Source organism: Harpia harpyja, chromosome 22 (assembly GCF_026419915.1).
Source record: "Harpia harpyja isolate bHarHar1 chromosome 22, bHarHar1 primary haplotype, whole genome shotgun sequence".
NCBI classification, from domain to species: Eukaryota; Metazoa; Chordata; class Aves; order Accipitriformes; family Accipitridae; genus Harpia; species Harpia harpyja.
This window is the reverse complement of record NC_068961.1, coordinates 558,305-579,110: the sequence shown is the minus strand read 5'-3', so window position 1 is coordinate 579,110 and position 20,806 is coordinate 558,305. Positions and strand designations below refer to the sequence as shown.

General features: G+C 39.9%; 1 protein-coding gene across 1 annotated transcript in view; it reads left to right on the top strand.

The window, feature by feature from the left end:
- REPS2 (RALBP1 associated Eps domain containing 2) overlaps positions 1-20,806 on the top strand; it is a 102,623-nt gene that overhangs the window by 42,803 nt on the left and 39,014 nt on the right. Inside the window, exons 6-12 of the mRNA XM_052773868.1 lie at positions 901-1,039; positions 3,076-3,139; positions 4,836-4,978; positions 7,841-7,935; positions 12,802-12,871; positions 14,917-14,982; positions 19,368-19,410. Of these exons, the coding sequence (XP_052629828.1) occupies positions 901-1,039; positions 3,076-3,139; positions 4,836-4,978; positions 7,841-7,935; positions 12,802-12,871; positions 14,917-14,982; positions 19,368-19,410 (620 nt within the window). The remainder of the gene's footprint in view (positions 1-900; positions 1,040-3,075; positions 3,140-4,835; positions 4,979-7,840; positions 7,936-12,801; positions 12,872-14,916; positions 14,983-19,367; positions 19,411-20,806) is intronic.

The window sequence follows — 20,806 nt, the reverse complement described above, 5'->3', positions numbered from 1 at the left end:
TTTGATGTATTTCAGAACTGGTGTTTTGCATTTGATTCTCAGGAAATGGACAGGTATGTCAGAGAAAGGGTTGCAGAGCTCGTTGGAGCCTGGTTATTGTTCACTCTTGCCCTCCCTCTTTAAGAGTGTCGTCATCCAGGCCTAAATCTTGAATACTAAGTCATTCCTGTTTAACAAAGGCAGTAATTGTACCAGCAGCCCTCTTCTAGACACCACTACCCAACCTACCAAACATACAGACTTTCCTTAAACAAGTCAATCAGAAAGCAAAGACATAAATGGATAAAATGTCCTTCTCCTCCACAATATTCTTTTTCCCAAAGTAGGATTTTTACCTAAACCATGGGAAGTGACAGAAGGTTGAGGAGGTCTCGAAGGGTTTGCATGTCTCCCTGGCTCGGTGTAATGTGTGCCGAGCTACCGGGGTTAGCGGAGGGTCCAGAAGCAGTATAGCTCCGTAGTTACAGCACCACTCCTAGACTAAATACATAGTTTCTTAGCAAAGCTAAATTTTCGTGCACTGTGCTGCTTAAATACAGCTTTAGCTCCTTTACCTGTTCCATCCGTTCCAGGTGTACAGTATGCAGTTCAGGGTTGTAATGGCAGCCAAAATGAACCCCCAAAATGAATACAGAGGTAATAAAGTATGAATTGGGCTTTCCTTTTTCTTTTAGCTTTGGTCATGTAAAACTTCCTTTAATTGCCTGAGTAAAGATACCTAATACTAGCCTCAGCTTTAAGAGCTAAGTAGTGGGATGGTAATCAGCGTGGCTGTTTCTGCTTCTCGTCTCTTTTAAAAATATGTGTCTGCTAAGAGAAGAGAGTGAATCTGGTTTCTTGAGGTTCCCAGTGACCTTCTGGCCCCCTGCCTGCAGCCAGTACCAGTGTCCCTCCTTTCAGTCTCTTTCAGTGGAGCGGGAGCAGCAGGACAGCAGCACCAACTACTCAGATGACCCTTGGAGGATAACGGAGGAGCAGCGAGACTACTACATCAACCAGTTTAGGTCCCTGCAGCCCGACCTGAACTCCTTTATTTCAGGTAATTTTTACCAGACACCGTGTGTGTTGAGTAGAGGGACCAGGCTGAGCGGTGAGAAGTGCTAAGTAGTTAAATTAATTCTTTTTTCTCCCTGGAGTGAGTTTATGAGAGAGTTGATTGCCTTTTCTTTTTAAAGGCAGACAACTCAAAAAGCAAACCAATTCTGTGGCCATTATGTTTTTTCCTAAATAGCCTGATTTTAGAAAAATAATTACATCTAAGGGAGAAATGTTGGTGATTCAGTAAAAAATAGAATGAGCTCTCTGTATTTGATTGACTATATTTGTGGCTCACACCTGCAGTGTATATTGAGCTGAAAAATCCCTTAGCGTTGTGCTTGCTTTCCCAGCAGAAATGTGCCAGCGTCCACGTGATGAAAGTGACGCATGCAGTTAACCGGCCTGTGTGGTCAAGCCTTAGTGTTTATGGCTCTGAGGGACTGAGATTTTGACCTTTAGGTGATTAAAAGCAAATCCTGGAGAGCACACACACGGTAAAAGTATTGTTAACAGCGTATTGAGATTGCATTTCCATCCCGAATATGAGGATCAGGCTGCTGGTGAGAGGAGTCACTGCAGGTACAGACAACTGGTCTGGCAAGGAAGATGTCACAGGTTTCAAACTGAGGCAGTTTTACTGAGCCCTGCTTTATTACTGGGGTTCAGGAGGCTCGGATCCAGCCAAAATAAATAAATTACACGCTGCTGACAGAAATTAGTGCTTCGCCAGTTCTTTGCCTCAGTTAAGTCTCCTTTGTAGAATTTGCTTGAAAGAGAAAATAGTTGTTCAACAACTTTGTATTTCCTCACAGACTTACATATGTCTGTAACTGTGCATGCATGTGTATATGCATATAGAGCCTCGCAGGTAGCTGTTTGTTTTCCTTTATGTTAAGCAAGATTCTCAGGCAGTCCCTGCACATCCAGAATTACTGTTTATAAATTATAAATCTGAGCTTCTACAACATCCTGAAATAATTAAACTGTAGAAATCCTTGCTGCAGGGTGATACACATGCTAGAGGTTTGTCCAGGTTTAAGATGTTATTTGAGAAATCTGTGACTGAAAAAACCTGTCAGAAGTTACTGAATATTTAAATGTTACCTCTGGTTGAGAAAGTTCCTGAATTGCAGGTGCTCAGAGGTTAGGGGGTATTCTGGAGCTACATTATTATTGTGTGGCTTTGTCATGGTCACATACTCCTCTCTTGGCATCCAGTGTTGGGGAGGATGTGCTGTGCTAGGTGAGTCTTGGACCTGCCCCAGTGCCAGCTTTTCTTATGTACTGCAGTAGGTGATAGGACCTGAATGCCCAAGGGGAAGAGGGGTATAGACCTAGAAATCTGTGCTTTATGTTGCCTTACGTTTTGTAAGCCTGTATCCAGGAAGGGCTTACAGGGTACTGCTCATAGCCCATGATGTGGGATGGCGAAGAAGTGGATTTGTTATCTAGGAGAAGAATGAGAAGGGCTGTTGTGGCAGGGTGACTGAGGATGCCTGCAACAGGACAGTAGCTATGTGCTATCTGAATCTCCTAGTTTTTGTTGGTTTGGTTTTTTGGTTTTGGGGTTTTTTTTGTTGTTTGGGGTTTGGTTTTTTTTTTTTTTTTCATAAAAATTGAGCCACTGGAGGGAAAAGTCATGGTTGAAGCAGCGTCTTGGGAGAGCAGTGCAGACACTACAGCACTGTACTGCCACACACATGGCGCCTGGGTGAAGCAGAGCCGTTGTGTCTGTTATTTCATCATTGCTGACATACTCATTATGCTGGTTAGAATCAGTAGTACTAAAGTGTGTTTTCCTTTATTTATTTTTCCCATATGGAGGGAATGGGGAAATGAGGTCAACAGCTCTGTCTGGCTTTCTCTGTCACTTATTCAGCAAGAGACAAATGGTCCAACAGCTATATTTGCATCCAGTTAATCTGAGCATCTCTCGGATGTAAAGTAACCAGCTGCTTCTGGCACGGCAGCCCTGGCCAAAGGTAAATAATTGGAGAATTAATTTCCAGTGGTTGATAAGGCATGGTTTCCCAACAGGTTCTGTGGCAAAGAATTTCTTCACAAAATCAAAGCTGCCCATCCCAGAGCTTTCTCACATCTGGTAAGTACTGTAATAGTGTTGGGGATGTGTATCCTGTTTTTTTTTTAAAAGATGCTTAATTCAAGAGTTCTTGTTAAATTTTGGAAAGTGTCTTCAATTACAGTTATTACTCTTATCTCCAGAATCACTTTCAGGCCCCAGCAGCAGGGTACTCATTGATCTTCCTGACACGTTTGTTTTCTGGAGAGATGTTCACCTACTCAGCAGGACTGGGAAGGTTTGAACAGTGATATAACTGAGAGCAGTTCTTAAGTATATTGTAAGCAGCTTCCGTAGTTCAACAAACTGACGTTTTTCATGAAATGATATAGAGGAGAAGCACCTCTGGAATGTTTTAGATGTGTTGTTCGTTTTATGTTTCTGGCTGTGTTTTGTCAAAGGAGGCCTAATTAATGCCTAATTTTTAGTAAGTACAACTACATAATTAATCAGTGCTTTTCTAATGAACCAGTACACTTAATGAGCTTATTTAGAAACGATTGCGGATGGAACTGTACATGATAAAATTTGACAAGGATTGTATTATATTTTCATAAACAACATGGTGCTTTGTAATTCAGTGTCATCCTTGCATCTCAGACAGGAAGAACAAACAGTTTTAAATGTTGATCAGAAATGCTGATAGAGATTTTACTTTTATATATGCTTTTATGAAGGGAGATGAGAAGAAAAGCTTGCAAGAGCCTGAACATCTGTCGGGGTCAAAGAATATGTCTGGAATCTTTTCAAAGCGGATTGTCAGTTGTGAAAATAAAAAAAACAATTGAAGAAACACAGTGTTGGGGGAAGTGAATATTGGAATCTAAATTTAAGATTGCTTAAGAAGAATGGATTAATCCAATATGTTAACAAAACACATTTTATTTCTGTTGTTGGCACAAGTTGTTCTCTGTGCAAAATTTAAAGAGTATTCCTTTCTAGTAGATAATTATAATTTTGTGACAATGTGATTTATCAGGTTGTGTCGCTGTGTTAAACACATGGGATGTTTCAGTCTTTGTCACTATAACCTTAACAGCTTGAAAAATGCTCATTACTTTCAATGAGGAGGAAGTTACATCTTTATTTGGTTTAGTCCATGTGCTCATTATAAAATATTAGTCAGTTCTTGCAAAGAGTTAATTTATAAAATTGAATTCTTGAATTTCTGAAGTTCAGTTTTAGTGTTTGAGAAGAATCCTAGAATTAAATAGAGAACCGCTTTAGTGAGAAGTTAATATCATTTAAACTTGTCAAGACCATTAATTTAGCTCTTTTCTTGAGGCTAGTCAATGGTGCTAAGTAACCAATGCTGAAGTCCATTTTTAACTTTTTCTGCTTGAACTAGTTTAAGATCCTGCATGGATTGGCCAGAAGTGCTTCCAACCATGGGAAAGTTAATTTCAGCCTTGGAAGTACAGGATATGTATTTCATGTTATAATAGATATGTATCATCGTATTGTATGGTATGATGTATAACAAAAAAAAATGTACTTTATTAAAAAAGAAAAAAGCGACAAGTCAGTATTAGAAAATTAGCTTGCTTCACCTTCCCCAAGTCAAATGTGCAAGTTAGGATCAAGTGCAAATGACAGAGATGCTTATCTTGTATTAAAATAACCCTTCTCAAAGTTGCATTTCTGTCTCCCCTGTGATTGCACCCATATGTTTCCCTGAGGTAGTGGCTTGGAAAATGTGTGCCTGTCATACCTGCAGGGAGCTGAGTGACGTGGATTGTGATGGGGCGCTGACACTCCCGGAGTTTTGCGCTGCTTTCCACCTCGTGGTTGCGAGGAAGAACGGTTACCAGCTGCCGGAGACGCTGCCGGAGACGCTGCTGCCCGAGTACCTTCAAGCAGGTAACGTCCCTGCGGCAGGTCGTGTTCCTGTAGCCACCCGCCTCAGGTACCCAACGTGTGTGTAAGACAGGTAGTTTCATTTTCCATCCTGCAGGTAGGGCAGGGTTCTATGCTGCGTAGTGGCTCTCCAGTTGCTTTTTAATGTGTGTGTTTTTAATTGTGCTTATGAGGCGATTGCTGAAGAAGGAATGTATAAAAGCACAAAATAGTGATGCAAAGTGTAGCAGTTACCTGCCTCTTAATGTCTGCCTCTTGGCTCCAGTGTGCTTCAGGTGTCATTATAGCTAAAGTGGCAGATGATTACCTGTAGCAAAGATAATTCAACAAGACTTATATGGCTTTTAACACTTTTAATGATTTTTCCCTTAAGTATCTGTCTCTTGAAGATGTGTTGAAAACAATACTGGACTGCTTTAGAACTTACTATGCTAATATATTTTGTTAGATGCAGTTACGAGTTGTATCAAAGCTTGAATTTTTTTGTAATTCATTTTATGTAATCCACAGATTCTTCTGTAAGTAATTTGCAGTAATGACAGGGGGATTACAACAGTTTGTGTAGCACAAGGATGAATTAATCCAAAATATAACATATCTCAGTAACAATGTGCAGTGAGAGACCTGCCCTTTCATTTGTTCTCTTCACTTATGTCTCTTTTAATTATAAATTAACATTGAAATATATACTGTTCCATCTAAAAAATGTGCATGACTTTCTAGGGCAAGGAGGATTAATCACAGATGATAATTACAGTGCTAAGGGATAATATTTAAGACCTAATAAAATCTCCGTTAAATTTGATGACACTGAATATATTAAAAGACAGGAAAAGAGCAAATCAAGCTGGAGTTAGGAAAACTAAATGTTCACCCTGTATCAGATTTGTGAAGTAATTTCTGGTGGAGTCATGTTCCTTATAATCCACTATCTTCATATCCAAAGCAAGAAACTCCTGTAAAACCTGCACTTCCAAGTCTTCATCACTTTTAGTCTCTCTAATTACATTCCCTTGTCATAATTACACCTGCCCTTTTCCCTCAAGGACCACCACTTCGTTGACTACTCTCACGCCTGTTCTCATGAAAATTAGCTTGTCAGCTCCCCCATGCAGGTTCTTGTTGGTGTGTCTTCGCATTAAGTCTTTTTGGTTAAACCTCTAGTAGTAGGGAGTCATTATGCCAATGGGAGGAAGAGCATGGTAAACTGTGATTGTTCCCAGGGAGTCCTCTTTTTCCCTAATTTGTCCATTTCAGCACTGTGGTCTTTACCATTTTCTTAGAAGATTATTGTTTCGTGGTGTTGCACGCAACCAAGCATTCCAAGCTGATCTACGTGGAAGAGGTGAAAGGACTAATTGTTTGTTGTGGGCACTCTAAATACCTCAGCTAATATGCTAATTCTGGTTAGCTTGAGGGTCTGAAACTGTCTTGCTCTTATTCTGCTGCTTAGTCAGGATTCAGAAATCTGTCTTTTGAAAGACTTCCATTAATAAAAAGCAGAACATCTCAACACACTGTAACACCATGAATCACAAGAAAGCATAGAGCCCTGGTTGTATCAACTTCTGAAATTAAAGCGTTGATAAGTACGCAAGTGCCTCATACACTTATCTAAAATGTCAAAAGAAATTTCCAGGAGAAACTTCCTGTTTTCATGTTTTCATAATTTGATTTCTCTGAAACTTAGATTTTGGGGGGGGGGGGGGTCTTGTTAGGAACCCGATGAAGATTACTGGAAACTGTTTTTCATTAGGTTTTTGTATTTGTTTCAGAATGAGGCAGAATTTGGTTCAAGTGAAATACTTGCATCTGATAAGAGTGTTAAAGCTTCAAATAAAAGTGACTTGGAGTGTAAGACAGAACATTTAAGAATTAATTGATCTTGCTAGCTTTATGGCTTGTTCTATAAACTACAAGCGCAGGTCCAAATGCTATCCTGGCACAGCTCCATTGACAATTTGACCCACCACCTTCTTTTCTGGAATTTTTTATTAAAACTAATTTACAGAATCTATAAAACTATTTGCCCTGTACGTAACCTACTGTACTGTACATTAAGACAGATTTGCAAGAGCTTAATTTGTTCAGAAAAACTAGATGCTAGCCAGAAACTAGAAATTTGATGTGAGAACTGGTTATTCTGCCTTTCAGTATATTGATCTGGAAGAAAAGCTGTTTTCCAGCTGTTAAGACAGATTTATCTCAGAGGAACTAATCCCAGAGTGATATCAGCAGAAGGACCTGAGCTTGTGGAATAGAAATGAGGTTCTTGTGAATATTGCTGTGAGAAGTTAGAGTTGATTTTTTTTTTTTTTCCTTCCCTGCTCTCAATGCTGTTTAGTTAAAGATGGTATATACTGCAGCATCTACTGTGTTTAGTGTCCTTGCTTTTTGCTGCCCTTCAATTTTAGGGTATAACGTAGGTTCTACTATACTTCTCAGTATTCAAAATGTCAAAAATTGGAGTTGAAGGTTTGGTAAGTACCTTTAACATTCCTAAGATGGCAAGATATAAACTATAATGCTAACTAAGTTGATACTGGACTGTGAGGAGGAAAAACGCAAACAAATGGTTGTTGTTTGGCAGTTAATGTTTACTAAGAATCACTTCTCCCAAATTTCACAATTATTTGTACAACAGAAATTATACGTGCTATCCCTTACATGACATTGACTTACTCAAAATACAAGATAGGCAGATTTTCTTCATGGTGTTTGTCATCCATGGCTTACAGATCAGTTCTGATATGTAGAAATGAAGGTTAAAATGATGCTGGAACAGGTTTTTAAGAAGTGTGTATTAACCAAAGATTTGGCATGTCTCGCTTGGGTTTTTTTTCTTTCTTTTTCTTTCCCCTGCAGCTTCTTTGAAGCCCATGCGTGACTGCACACTGTTTGATTCTTATTCTGAGTCATTGCCAGGTGGTCAGCAGACTCGGGACTTCAGTCGGACGGAGGTGAGAAGGCGTAAGCAGGGTAGTTACCTTGCAGAGTGCAGAGGAATAGGCCAGCTTCACAATGGCTGTGGTATGCGTAGCAGCAGAACTGCGAGTCTGAGAGGACTTTAGAAGTCTCTAAGCTTGCCATTAAGCCATCTCAAACCCCTCTCTCGGCAATTTCTTCAGTGTGTGGAAAGGGCTGACAGGCTTTTCAAAAGATACTCCTGCATAACAGAGTTCACAGTAGGCATTGAGGCACTCCAGCCTCGTGCGATGCTGGGGTCTGCAGAGAAATACCCCTTACCTGTTTGTGTCCCACGGGGCTGCATTTGGCTCTCGGGCGTTGGGAGCCGGCGATGAGGGGCAGAGCCCATGCTGCAGGAGGGGTGGTGGCACAAGGACAGTGCTCAGGTGAAGTATCTCCTGAATGTGAATTGGCCAAAAATGTGAGACTTCAGGCGCAGACCTTGTTATCGTCAGGCACTCCTGACTGTGTAGCTCTTGAGTGTTTCTTCCATTTACAGTGCTCCATTTCCACACTCGCTCCCCCAGTTTTGATGATAAGAAAAATGTCTTGGCTTGTCTTGATTCCTTGTACTTTGCTTCTTTGGAGGCTGAAACTATCCAAGATTTTGTACAGTATGGACATGCATAGTTCTGTTCTAAGTGATTCAGTCTCCATTTTAATATCCAGCCTTTTCATAGTCTAAGCAACTACCATCTAAGGGTCTAGGTAGTAACTGTAAGGAGCTGGGAAGAGTGTTTTGAGGGAAGAATGGAGATCCATTGTAGCATATCACAACAGATAACCAGCCTTGTAATGGAAGACTGTTGCAAGCAAAACTCAATTAAGGAGAAGAGTGTATGATGTTAAAAAATGAAACTTTAAAGATCCTGTAAAGCTGAACTAACCATGGCCACTGAGTTGTGCCTGGATATTGCAACTCTGAATCTATATGCTGTGGGATTTAAGGGTTTAGTATTTAAGGTAGTAAATCAAATGGCAGACTGGCTGCAAGAATGGGCCCTTCTGACGCTGCTTCCAAGTTAAAAAGTAATGGTATGTCATGGCAGCTCAGCAAGGCTGTTCTCCAGTCGTTTCCTCCCTGTGCCTTGCTCTGGGGAGTTCCTGGGTCAGAACCCAGCTGTTCCCTCATCAAATTCAGCTTGGTAGTGGTACCACCAAACGGGCTCTCCTGAGCTGCTATGGAGCGCAGTGTTCACTTCAGGCAATGCTGCAGCCAGCGCTTTGAGCGTCCAGTTTATCTTCTGGAACTGTTAAAATATATGTGGTCTCCCTAGGTGGTATTGCTCTTTGTACAGCAGCTTTGGCAGAGTACAGCCATACTGGGTTTTGAAAGCAGCGCCGCTGTTCTGGTAGTGCGGGCTGCTGGTACGTTGGCAGCGTGGGCAGGTCCTTTACTGCAGCGGAACAGCCTCGTCCTTTGCATATGACCTTATTTTGGGAGGGTGGTTCACAGGGGGCTGCAAGATTGTGCCACAGGCCATGCTGCACTAGCACTTCTTCACTGTGCGGTTGTGTGGCAAAGCTCAACAGTCCCTTGAGAGTTTGTCTCATTGGCATAGATGCATATTGGTTTGCAATTTAAACAAGTGTAAGAGGCAAAATTCAAAGTGATTTGCATTAAAAACTCATTTGCTGATGTCAGCATGTGTCTGTATGTATATACATAACTCCATTTCCAGACTGCAGTAAGAGTCAACTGAGTATTTGAGTTAACTCACTGCATCAGCTAAAGATACTCGGTTTTAGAGAGAATTATTTGTCTTCTGCTTAGAAACTGTCACATCCCTGTTCGGATGGGATTTTTTGTCAGTAGGCAAGACTCCTGTCAGCTTCTCTTTTTCACTTGCATTTTCATGTGCATATACAAATACACAAGCTTATATAAAAAAAGATACAAATATAGTACATAAATTATATTAAAATATAAATAAACATACAATGATGTATCTTTTATACACATAATTAAAAAGCTTCAGTTTATGTAACTTCTTGACTTCAGGATCTACTTCAGTATTCTCTGTGGCCTAGGGAGTCCTTGGTTTTGTTAGCATACGGCTTCACAGGTGATTACCCAGATAAGCAAAGTGGTCTTTGGTTATTGCAGAGTTGTGAGGAAGTTTGCTCTTTAGTAGTGCAGCCTTTGGGACTGTGAGATTAGAACGTTCTTTTATATCTTTCAGAAAGCTCAGAAATCTTGCTTTCAGAGTCATCTTGTGTTTCTTGGAAATAAAATGTCATTTCAGTAACCTAACCAATGCAATTTTATAATCTTATTAAGTGTCTGTTTTTTAGGCTCTTCTTGTTTGTGGTCCTTGAATGTATGTGCAGAGTAAGGATAAATCTAGAAGGAGATGATTTCCTAAGCAATTAAATTGTATGGTTTTTTGCTTTTTAGATTTTTCTGCTGCAGTGGAGATAATAGTAGGAATATTATAGTAATAATTAAATAGCTGTAGAGGGTATACAGCACAAAATGTAAAAAACCCAAACAAGCAAGAAATCCCCCACTTTATGTTTAATATTTACTTCGATTTTCAGCAGTTAAGCTTTCAGACCTCCTCTGCCTTATCTCTGTGCTCTCCTCCTGAGACATTCTCACCATAACTGCCAATAACTTGCAGATTACTGTGCTGCCTTTGTAGTCAGATAATGTTCTTGGGGAACAGCTGGGTCTTCTGCTCCATTCCTAGGTTCTGCAAGGTGGCAGGATGTTCTGCAAAATGAGAGTTTTTTTATGGCTAGGATGAAAATGAAGAAGAATCTGTAGCATGATTGCCTGCTGGCTAAGCACAGATAGTGTTTCCTGACTATATCACAATTGTTGACTGGTTTTGCTCCGTTTCTTCACTGTCTGGGTCCTAGACATGCAGGGCAAAGCTCTCAATTAGTTTGTTTCAGGGCCTGCTTATTTTGGTCCTTTGTTATCCAAAATTAATGAACTATAAAATCTCTTCTCGAAACTGGTTTGAGAATGATTTTGACTTGATTTTTTTTTTTTTTTGTTCAACTGATGTTTTTATGTTCAGAATTAATACACTGAATGAGTATCATTTGGAAGGTCAGTGATTCATCTCCCATTCATCTCCCTCTGTGGGAAATGGAGTAATTCGCTGTTGCAATTTAATTTGTAGCTTGGCTACTTGAGGAAATATAGTTTAGATACTTGATCACTACATTAAAAATATTATATTATCAATGCAATCAGTTATGCATTACCTCCATGTCTTTGTCTCTTCCCAGCTATAATCCATTCAGGCTATTTAACTTATTAATTTCAGAAGACCATTTTTACTGTGACTGCTGAACTACAGTACTGCAGTACAATGGAAACAGTTCCTGAATACATCCATAAAGAAAATAATGGCAGGTGACAGGTCACCTGAATGCTAGGTTTTGTTAAACTTATGAAACACACAAAGACTGCTAATGTTATGCTCAAGAATGACAAGGGTGACTGCTTTTTGTTAACCAAGGAGGTTTTGTCTTCCTATTTTTCTTCTCAAGTTTTTGTCTCCCACTCTGGTTCTGGTCTTTTTTTTTTTTTTTTTTTTTTTTTTCATTCCTTTTGGCTCTTTTCCACAAGCTTTCTCACTGCCAAAAGCTTAAAGATAAAACACAAGATTTCACACTATATGCATAGAATGACTGGCTGGGGTTGCTCTAAACGCCCTCAGAAATGTGCTCACAGTTCATTGAGATTTGTGAGAGTCATTCCATCAATTCAAGCATGCACTGAATTAAGTCTTCAGTCTGACGCTCTTTACTTTAGAGAGTCAGGGCTAGCCAGGGATGTGAAGTTTTTGTACAAATGTTTTCAGAATCCTCAAGCATGTTTTTGCTATGTTGCTTCCTCAGAAGCATTAGGGAGTCCCACATGCAATTTCATAAAACAGATCTGATAGCCCTTTACTCTGGACTTGGCCTTCTTGAATTACTGACTTGAGATTTTGTTGTTTTGGTTTTTTTTTAAATATCTGCAAAATCTGTGTTTCTGAAGTAATTTTTTTAGGCCCAATGGATTTCAGGCCATTTTTAGGCCCAACCTCTTCCATGCTCCCTGGGAAAAACCAGCATCACTTAATATTTAAGGAAGCTTGGGGATTCTGACGTTTGCTTTATTGTTTTGGCTTCAGAGTATATCCTTGTTCTTACAGATTGTGGTAGTAGAATTTGTTCCTCGTTTCTTCTTGTGAGCTACACAGCAGAAGTTACAACAAATGCCTGTATTGTAAATTGCTGCTGAAATAAAGAAAAGTTAAGGAATAAGACTGGGGAGAAGTTCCCTGTTTTCCCGTCAGAGGCCTGAATAGGCCTCCAACAGGCATGCTGATGAAGTTTGTTTTTCTCATCTCAATGACTGCATGTTGAAAGAAAAGAGTAGTCCAAGGATCAGCCACCTCAGCCAGAAGACTTTAGATGCAGAACTACTGGGCTCTGGAGTATGGCTTGAGTTTTGGCTAGAGAGTCTGTTCTGATGGAGACTGTAACTCTGGTGAAGAGACTGGAGAAGGTTTCCTCAGCCCTAACACAGGTGTTACACCCACAGAGAATAGAAAACACAGAATATCATTGTCATGTTGTGAGAAGTCTCCCCTTGCATATAGTCCTTAGTTCCTTGTCTGTCACTGTTAAAGTGCTTCGCAAATTAATTTCAGGTGTGGAACTGCTGTACCTTGAAAAGCAGAGTTATAGTTGTCTTTTTGAAGGTCCTCTATGCTCCTTTATTTTACAGAGCAAATCATGGTGCAAGAGAGAATATCACCTTTATTTGTGTTGATCTGTATTCTTAAATATTTGACTGTAGAAATGTGGGTGCTATGCCAATCAGTATAATAAATACATCTTCTTTCTTTAAGAAGGCATCAGCTGAAGAGATACCTGATAATTCTGCCCTGTTACAAGATGCAAAGAAAGATGACAAACAAGGTATTCAAATAAATCACTTCCCCCCACCCCCTCCGTTATGGGTTAAGTTCTGTGTGTTATTAGTAATTCCGTCTACTTGCTGACAGAAGCAATGGTATTTTTAATTTCTAAGCTGCCTATATGTTGCTATAGATTTAAAAGCAAGACATTTCTTTTAAATCATTGACAGCAGCTGAGTTGAAGACAAATAAATGGATATGTTTGCTTCAAAATTAGTTCTATCATATGTGAATGATATGAAATGCACCTTCCAAAATAAGTGTAGTCCTAAGGCAATTAATGTTGCACTTCTTATTTTAAAAATGTTATAATTGTTGTTATGAGGAATTTTGTAAGAGTAAAGACTACATTGTGCCAAATTTTGGATTTCCCTTTTTGCAGGAAATAGCAATACTTCAAAATTAGCTTTTATTCTTATTAAAAAAAAAAGTCCCTATATTTTCTTGCAAAACAAAAGTTTTGGACAAACTGGATTGAAAATACTTGATTCATTTATTTCACTTGAAATCCGTCAGCAGCAAGCCATGTTAAATTGAAGTGATCTTTTTCTTTTTCCATTCAGCAGCTACTAGGACTTCCAGAATCAGTGCTGGATCATCATCACACAGTCATTCCCTTTTATATGCCCTTTCCGTGACCTTTCAGGTTCTTGCTTGCTGTCCCTGTCCCTCAGCTGTGGAAACAAAACAGTTGTGGGTATTTTGTTGCCTTATTCTCAGAGCTGTGGATTATACTTTAATTAAAAAAAATTACACATTTTGACCTCCCAGCTGTCCACATGCTGAGGTTGCATCAGAGCTGTGAGACCAGGTAGTCCACATTCCAGAATCACCTTCCACACTCAGGTGTGACTGAGTTTGGCAGATTCCCAGTGTCCCTCGTTCAAAGAAAGGTTGTCAGAGTTGATGGCAGTTTGTAAAACATTTTGACAAGTCAGCATAATCCCAGAAATTCAGGTTTTATTGACAAGGTTTGTTTTGTTGTAAAATTCATAATGGAAAAGAGCAGGACTTGAACCTTGAAGGTTATTGCTTTCATATGTCTAGGGCAGATTTACTTTTTACTTGGGGAATTTTTTTTCCTTCCTTGTGTAGGTGAAGAACTTGTGCTTTCCTCTTAGTAGCTGATATGTTAAGTCAGATGGGAAGCTGCTTTGGTACATGCAGTCCTTCGGGCTGAAGATGTGCTGTATCTATGACACAGATTTCTACCTTTTCAGCCAAAGAACAAATGCTCTTGTTCCACCATTTATTGCTGTCCTGACAAATGAAAGAGCAGATCACTCTCCTGACTGAGGAGATCTCCCCAGAAGTCAAGAACCTGTAGTTCAGGACTGTAGAAGCAAATTTTCCTGCATTTTCAGAACTATACAAGTAAATTAGCTCCACTCTGTCAAGTTATAATATAGTTAAATGTGGAAGATAGTGTAAATAGAACTGGATCACAAGAATCAGACTTTTCCCACATGTTTTATTTGATAAAGGCAGATGGAGATGAGCGACTTCGTTCCAAGTGGTTATTTATAATACTGTGTGTTACAGTACATTAAAATATGCTACCATGCATTAAGAACGCCTTAAAGTCATTAATAAAGGCTGTGTAGGCGTCAGTGGAAGGGGAGTAAGCGCAAAGACTGGGATTTCCTAAATTTTAACCCTGGCTCTGTCGGTGCCATATGACGTTCCTTGGGGCGGGCTGGTGAGGTTTCAGCCTTCAGAAGCAGCCAGTCTCTCGTGCACCCTGGCTTTCCAGGTTTGTAACGTGGGAGAGTTGAGTCCCAGCTCTGCCAAGTGTCACCAGCTGCAGTCTCTGTGAGAGCGCTACATCTCTGAAGCAGAAGACTGTGGATTTAGACACCAAAACCCCCAAATTCTCAAAGTTTGGGATTATTTGACAATTTGGGCATAGGCCTTTGTATTCTTGACTCTTGTGTTCTTAAAATTTGTTACTTTTTTGAGTGCTTGGGTGTTCCTTTCTCAGAGCTGATAACCTGTAGATTCTACCTGCATGTACTTAAAGTAATTCTCATTGTTTTTTTTATTAAGCTCTTAAAGTAAGCACTGCTCTCAAAACGATACCAAAGGAATTTCAGCACTTGACTGTGAAAACAGGTAAGAAGAAAAAAATTGATGTGTTACTTCCATTAGAATTTTGATCAAATATTTTTATATCACAGTAAGCCTAAATTAATGTAATTTGATTAATTTTTTAAGATCCTTTTGCTCATACTGTTTTACTACTGAAATTAGCTTTTAGCTCATAATGACTACTACTTGCAAAATTAATCTTAATTAGTACTTAAGGTTGTCAGAAGGTTTTCTTGCTTTCTTTCCCTTGTTGTTAGCGTATATGCATTATTCATGTGTGGGAAATGTTTTTAATGTAGCATTTTGTAAGGCGTCTGAATTTTGTTTTTCTGTACTACAAACAAGATGCCAGAGCATATACATAATATTGTACCTCTTGATAAAAGCTCTTCTCAAGTGTGGAATAAGTATTCAGTAACTATTTTGAAATGGCCTGTTTCTTTGTAAAAACTGAGCTTTCATATTTTTTGTCAAGGAGTTTAAGGGTAGGTAGCCTTTTGGAAACACAGACCTTGCGGCACTTACATCACTGATGTAAGCTTTTGATTTGGGCATTTCTTTGTTGAAACCACCCCTGATTTTTCCCTCTCTGACTCCAATATACATTCCTTGTTCCTATCATACAGGAAAATGTTACTTCTGGAATGGCATATGTCAAAATTGCATAGTTGTTTCAGAAACTTCCCATGCATTCAGTTGAGTTCATCAGACCTCCCTTGCCTTCCTCTTTGTTAATCTCTTTCCTAGAGTGGTTAAGAGCGTTTGCAAGCCCTCCCTGGTTCCAGTCAAACTAAAATCTGGACTTGCTTTCTTTTCCTTTTGCATAAATGTTTTTACTTGTGAAGATATTCTTAATCAAGAAAACTGACCCCACATGTCTGTCACAGCAGTTTTGTCTTATAGCTCAATTTTTTCATGGCTGCTCAACAGCTGCATGCCTCATTTCCCAACTCTTTTTTTCCTGGCTTCTTCCCAAACACTTGGCAGCTGCCAGATTTCCTATCTTCAGCTCCTATTCTCAGATGATTGCTGCTTCTCCATCGCACACACACATGCTGTCTTACATTTCCCTCTCGGGGAGAGGAGGGTGCTTGCAAGACTTTCAGTTCTGTTCTCTTCCCCTCTGGTTTTGCCCAGGAGCGCCCCAGGGAGTTTTATTTTCAGTTCAGCAATTCCATCTTTGGTGTGCAGGTGACGGTAGGCTTTTTCCTAAGCATATCTCCTTTGCCAGCGACCTCTTTTCCCCATGTCCTTTATTTCCTAGTCAGGGTGGGCTTCCCAATGCGGCTGTGCTCCTCCAGAAGCATTGCTGTGTTTGTGTACCAAGAGAGACGGTGGCAGAGTTTCACCCCGTTGTCCTGACTCCTGTCACTGCTGGCTGGGGTTTCACCCTTGCTGTCCTGCACATTGAGGGTTTGAGCGAGCACATTCTGAGGTTGCATGATATGATTGATGTTAGAAGTAAAGATGTTTATCAATCCAGTGGGCTGGATACAGCACAGTAATTGAGCGGTTATTTCAGAATCAGTCACTGTTCTGAAAGGTCATTGTAATCATTAACCTTCAGGATGAAAACTCAGTTGGGATGAAGTAGGAGAAATTCTGCATCCTTTTTTGGTTATTCATTTGGGCTGTTTATGTAAATTCAGGAAAGATGATGCTGCTGTGCTTCATTATGGGAAACTTTTCTTTGCCGTCAGAAGGACTAGGAACTTGAAATAGGTAAAAACTTTATATGCTTCGCATCTCTGAATATCTGGCCAGTTTATTGAGGCTCCTAAGTGCAAGATCATTGTTGGCCTTAGACTTTTAAAGGATTGAGGGCCAAATTTGCAGGCATTTAAACTGTACATCTCTGCCTAGGCCACCATTAAGAGATGAGTCAGTGGGGGTGATTTAGACTAGTGGGGAATTCCTTGGGTTTTTTTCTTTAGCTCTGTGGCATACTTTCACCCTTTATGGTACAATTTTCCACCCAATCTTCAGCCTGTAAAGCGAGTATAGGGTATTGGGCTACAGCCAAAAGTTACTGAATCAGCATCCTTTGGAATGTTAAAATGAAGTTTTATTGGAAGAGGGGCATGGAAGCAGTTGAACACCCAAACCGGGAACCTTCATGTTCTCCTGTGAATGAATAAATAAGAGTTCACGATCGTATATGACTTTAGTGCAAACCAAGCTGTTCAGTTCATCAGGCTCTACTACTCCAAGAATTGTACAAACTTTTAAATAATAAATGTAATTAATTTACTCAACAGCTTTAACTTTTTATCAGTTTCACTTTAAGTTAGGCTTATGTGTCCATAGCAATAGAAATATGGAAAACTCATGAACTGGATAAATAGTTTTGTATTATCTTGAATGATTATGTTGTGTATGTGTATAAACTTGCACCTCAAACACAAAATACGCAGAGACTGAGCGTACCAAAATAACGGCATGTTTTATGGAAATGCTGCCAGAATTATTTGTATGTCCTAATAATGAACTACCTGCTTTATAATATTTTTTTATATTATACTAGTTCTTTTGAAAGGTAAAGCTAAGTCTGGGTATTGTGTAATTGTAGCCTTGAATTTCCTGATTTTTCAAAAGCTTAGAAGAAAATCCTTGGCAGTAGTGTTCTATTGCTATCATTTTTTATTAGTAGTCATTTTGGGATTCTCACTTCCTTGTGTGCTTTCCTGTTTACCTCAACAAGATGTCCTCAGAGAGTTTGAATGTCAGTTTTACCTGCAGGTTTTTAGATGAAAGGCTTTCGAAAAGAAGTATGAACAGAATTACGGTCTCCATAAAAGAAGGAAAAATTGAAGGTTCTTAAACGTGGCTTAGCTTGGAAAGGATTTATACTTCCTATTTCTAAGTGGCATATATTTAATAATTGTGCATTTAATTTAATAATCAGCAATTTCAGCATTGGAAAAATTAGGTCATATGGCTGTAGGGAAGCAGTGCCTGAAGTTGTATTCTCTGGGAGTTTGACACAGAAAGAGAGGAGGATTATTGCTACTGCATATTTTAATAATAATTCCCTCTCTCTCCTTTAGTTGCTAGGAAGAATTTGTTGCACAGAAATCTGGAATGACTGTGAGCCAGTTTGGTGGTGACAATAATCTACTAGAACTTGGTTTATAAGTGGTCGTTTGTGTCACTGCCAGCTGTATTTGGGTGTATTCCATCCAAAGCATCAACTAGCACTGTGTGACCCTAAAAGCACTTTCTTTTACGAAGAAATAGTGTGTGGCTATACATGTGCCATATGCTGCTACTTGTCTTCTGTAAGCCTAAAGCCTCCTGTGGAGGGTCTATGCAGTAGAACAATGCAAGCCATTAAAAAGTCAGAATTTGCCAGCTGCTACCACAGGTAGCTCCTGCTCTGTGTTTTGGAGGATCTGTCAGTAGTGCAGTATAGTAGCTGGTGATAAATGTCTGACTTGGAAGTAGGCATATATCTGAAGGAAGCTAGAAACTCTGAGAATTTTTTTTTTTTTCCCCAACTTACTTGCTTCTCCTAAGTGTTGTACCTTGATTAGCAGAATAATGGGAAAAGTACAAGGATTCACTTTGTGTGTGCATTGGGATCATTGATGCTGCTGTAATACCTTGAGGATATCTCAGTGGGCTGAGTTTGAAAGCAATCACACAGATATGTTTTCTCAAAATTATCTGATGTTAGTAAGGAGAGTAACAGAAAAGTCACAAAAAGACTATGTAAACCAAGGAACAGCCTCGAGGAATTACCCAGAGAAGATAAGTCAGCACTGTTGTTTTCCTATCACATAAAACCTGCATGTGGCAGGATATTTGGCATTTACCCAAATAAAAGAAACCGATTTTTACACTGATAGAAGTGTGTTTGATCAACACTTAGCCTGTAAAGCTTTCTACCTTGAAATATCTTTCCTTCCCAATGTCAAAGTAGTTTCAACCTGATGTGTTAATTTTTTTTATGCGTGGTAAGAAGATGGATGTTTGTACTAATTAGTTAAAGTATTTAGGAAGGACATAAACCTTTGTGCTTTGGGAAGCAGGACAACTAATAGATATCTGGACTAGGAGTAAGATGTTTTCTGTGGAAAGTTTATGCTATTCCTTATGTTGCTTTGTCGCAACTACATCCAGGAGTACAGGTCAGAGCTGTCAGATCTATTGCTTTTCCTGCGTTCTGGTAACCAAACTAAAAGGTGAAGCTCTGACTACAAGTGGGCTTTTGAATTCTTAGGACGTTCGCACTACAAAAACAAAGGGGAAGGAGAAGTGAAAATCAATCCCCATTTCTCATGTGAGATGAGCACACGCTCACATCCACACTTGCAACACTCACATTTTTAACGAACACTGATTCTGCAGCTAAAGGCATTTACTTAAAATATGATGTTTTAGCAGTTCTTTTTTCTTTTCTGTTCCAGCTGCTCAGGAATCTAATGCACTTAAAGCCAGACCACGATCCAGGTACTGCTTTCATTTCTATTTCAGAAGACCTATGTTCCTCTGGTGTTAGACATAAGGCATAAGAACTAGTGTTGCATTTTTTATTTTCTTTTTAATTGGTGTTGTGCTGGAAGTACAGTTCAGATCAGACAGATTTACCAGGAGGGATCTGTAAGCTATAGACCCTACATAAGTACTGCCTTAGGGCCCTGTGATCTCTGGTCATAAGGCGCTGGGACTTTTGCCTGTCTGCCCAGCCCCACTGCCTTGTCAGGGAGGTGACTGCCTCCAGCCCAGCCCCAGGGGTGTCGTGGTGGGACAGCGGGGACCACCCCATTGTGGGCAACGTTCTCAGCAATTTTGTGCTGTTGAAACTTCCACAGTGGTTGCATATGGAGGGAGAGACTCCACGCTCCCGCAGAAACAGCAGTAGTAGCTCAGCTTTCAGATGTGGGTGAGTGAATCCTTTTGTTGGCGTGCGTGTATTTGACTATGGCTGGGTGGTGTGTGATGGAAGGACTTACAGACTTACACTGCTGTGCGCTAGAAATGACACCGGCTGAATTTGGATGTTTGAAAGAAGAGGGAAGCCTGTGCCAGAAAATATCATGTATAAATGGATTACGTGTTGGGTTTGGCTGTTCACCATTCTGGTGTATAGCCATATCATGCATTGCCCTTCAAACTGGGGTTTTTTGGTGCTAGCTAGAGGGCTTCTGTTTTTTTTTCTTAAGTAATGAGAGTACAGTCAGGAGCTCCCTCCTTACAGGCTTGTCAAAGCCTGCTAATAAGAGAGAATCGGCTATAAGCATGATGAATGAAGATTGAAATCCTCTGTTCTTAAGACCTACATCCAGGAAGGCTGAACTGCCTTGTATGCTCTTTTTAAGCTGCTAGCCAAAGCTTTTCACTTTTCACACTGTTTTAAATTCTCTTGCTGTGTTACTGAATTACAAATATGCAAAAAAGGTGTAAAAAGTATTTTATGCAAAAATGCATAAAATAGCAAATACTTAAGTTTGAAAAAAGTCACTTGAATGTGACCACTGTGTCACATATGACTGTCTCACATCTGACTTTATGTCACTACTTCAATGCAGAAGTTGAGACTAAAGATTCCTGAGCGCATCCTTCAACTTGGACCTTCTGCTGCACTTGTTCTGTGTAGCCTGGAGGGCTCTGTAACCTCGAGGGTCTCTGTCTTCAGGTGTGCTTGACCACCAGAGGCTATGATTTGAGTCTGTTACAGCTCTGGACCCTGGCTTACTAGCCTAAACTGTGCAAATTCTTAGCTGCTGACTCTTAACTGTCGTTTAGGTGCCAGGTCCGCCTGCTGCAAGCGACGATTCACTGTCACAGGGCTCTGTGTTGGCACTGCTGGGGCAGGCATATTTTTGCTTGGTAGCTGCTGTCTTAC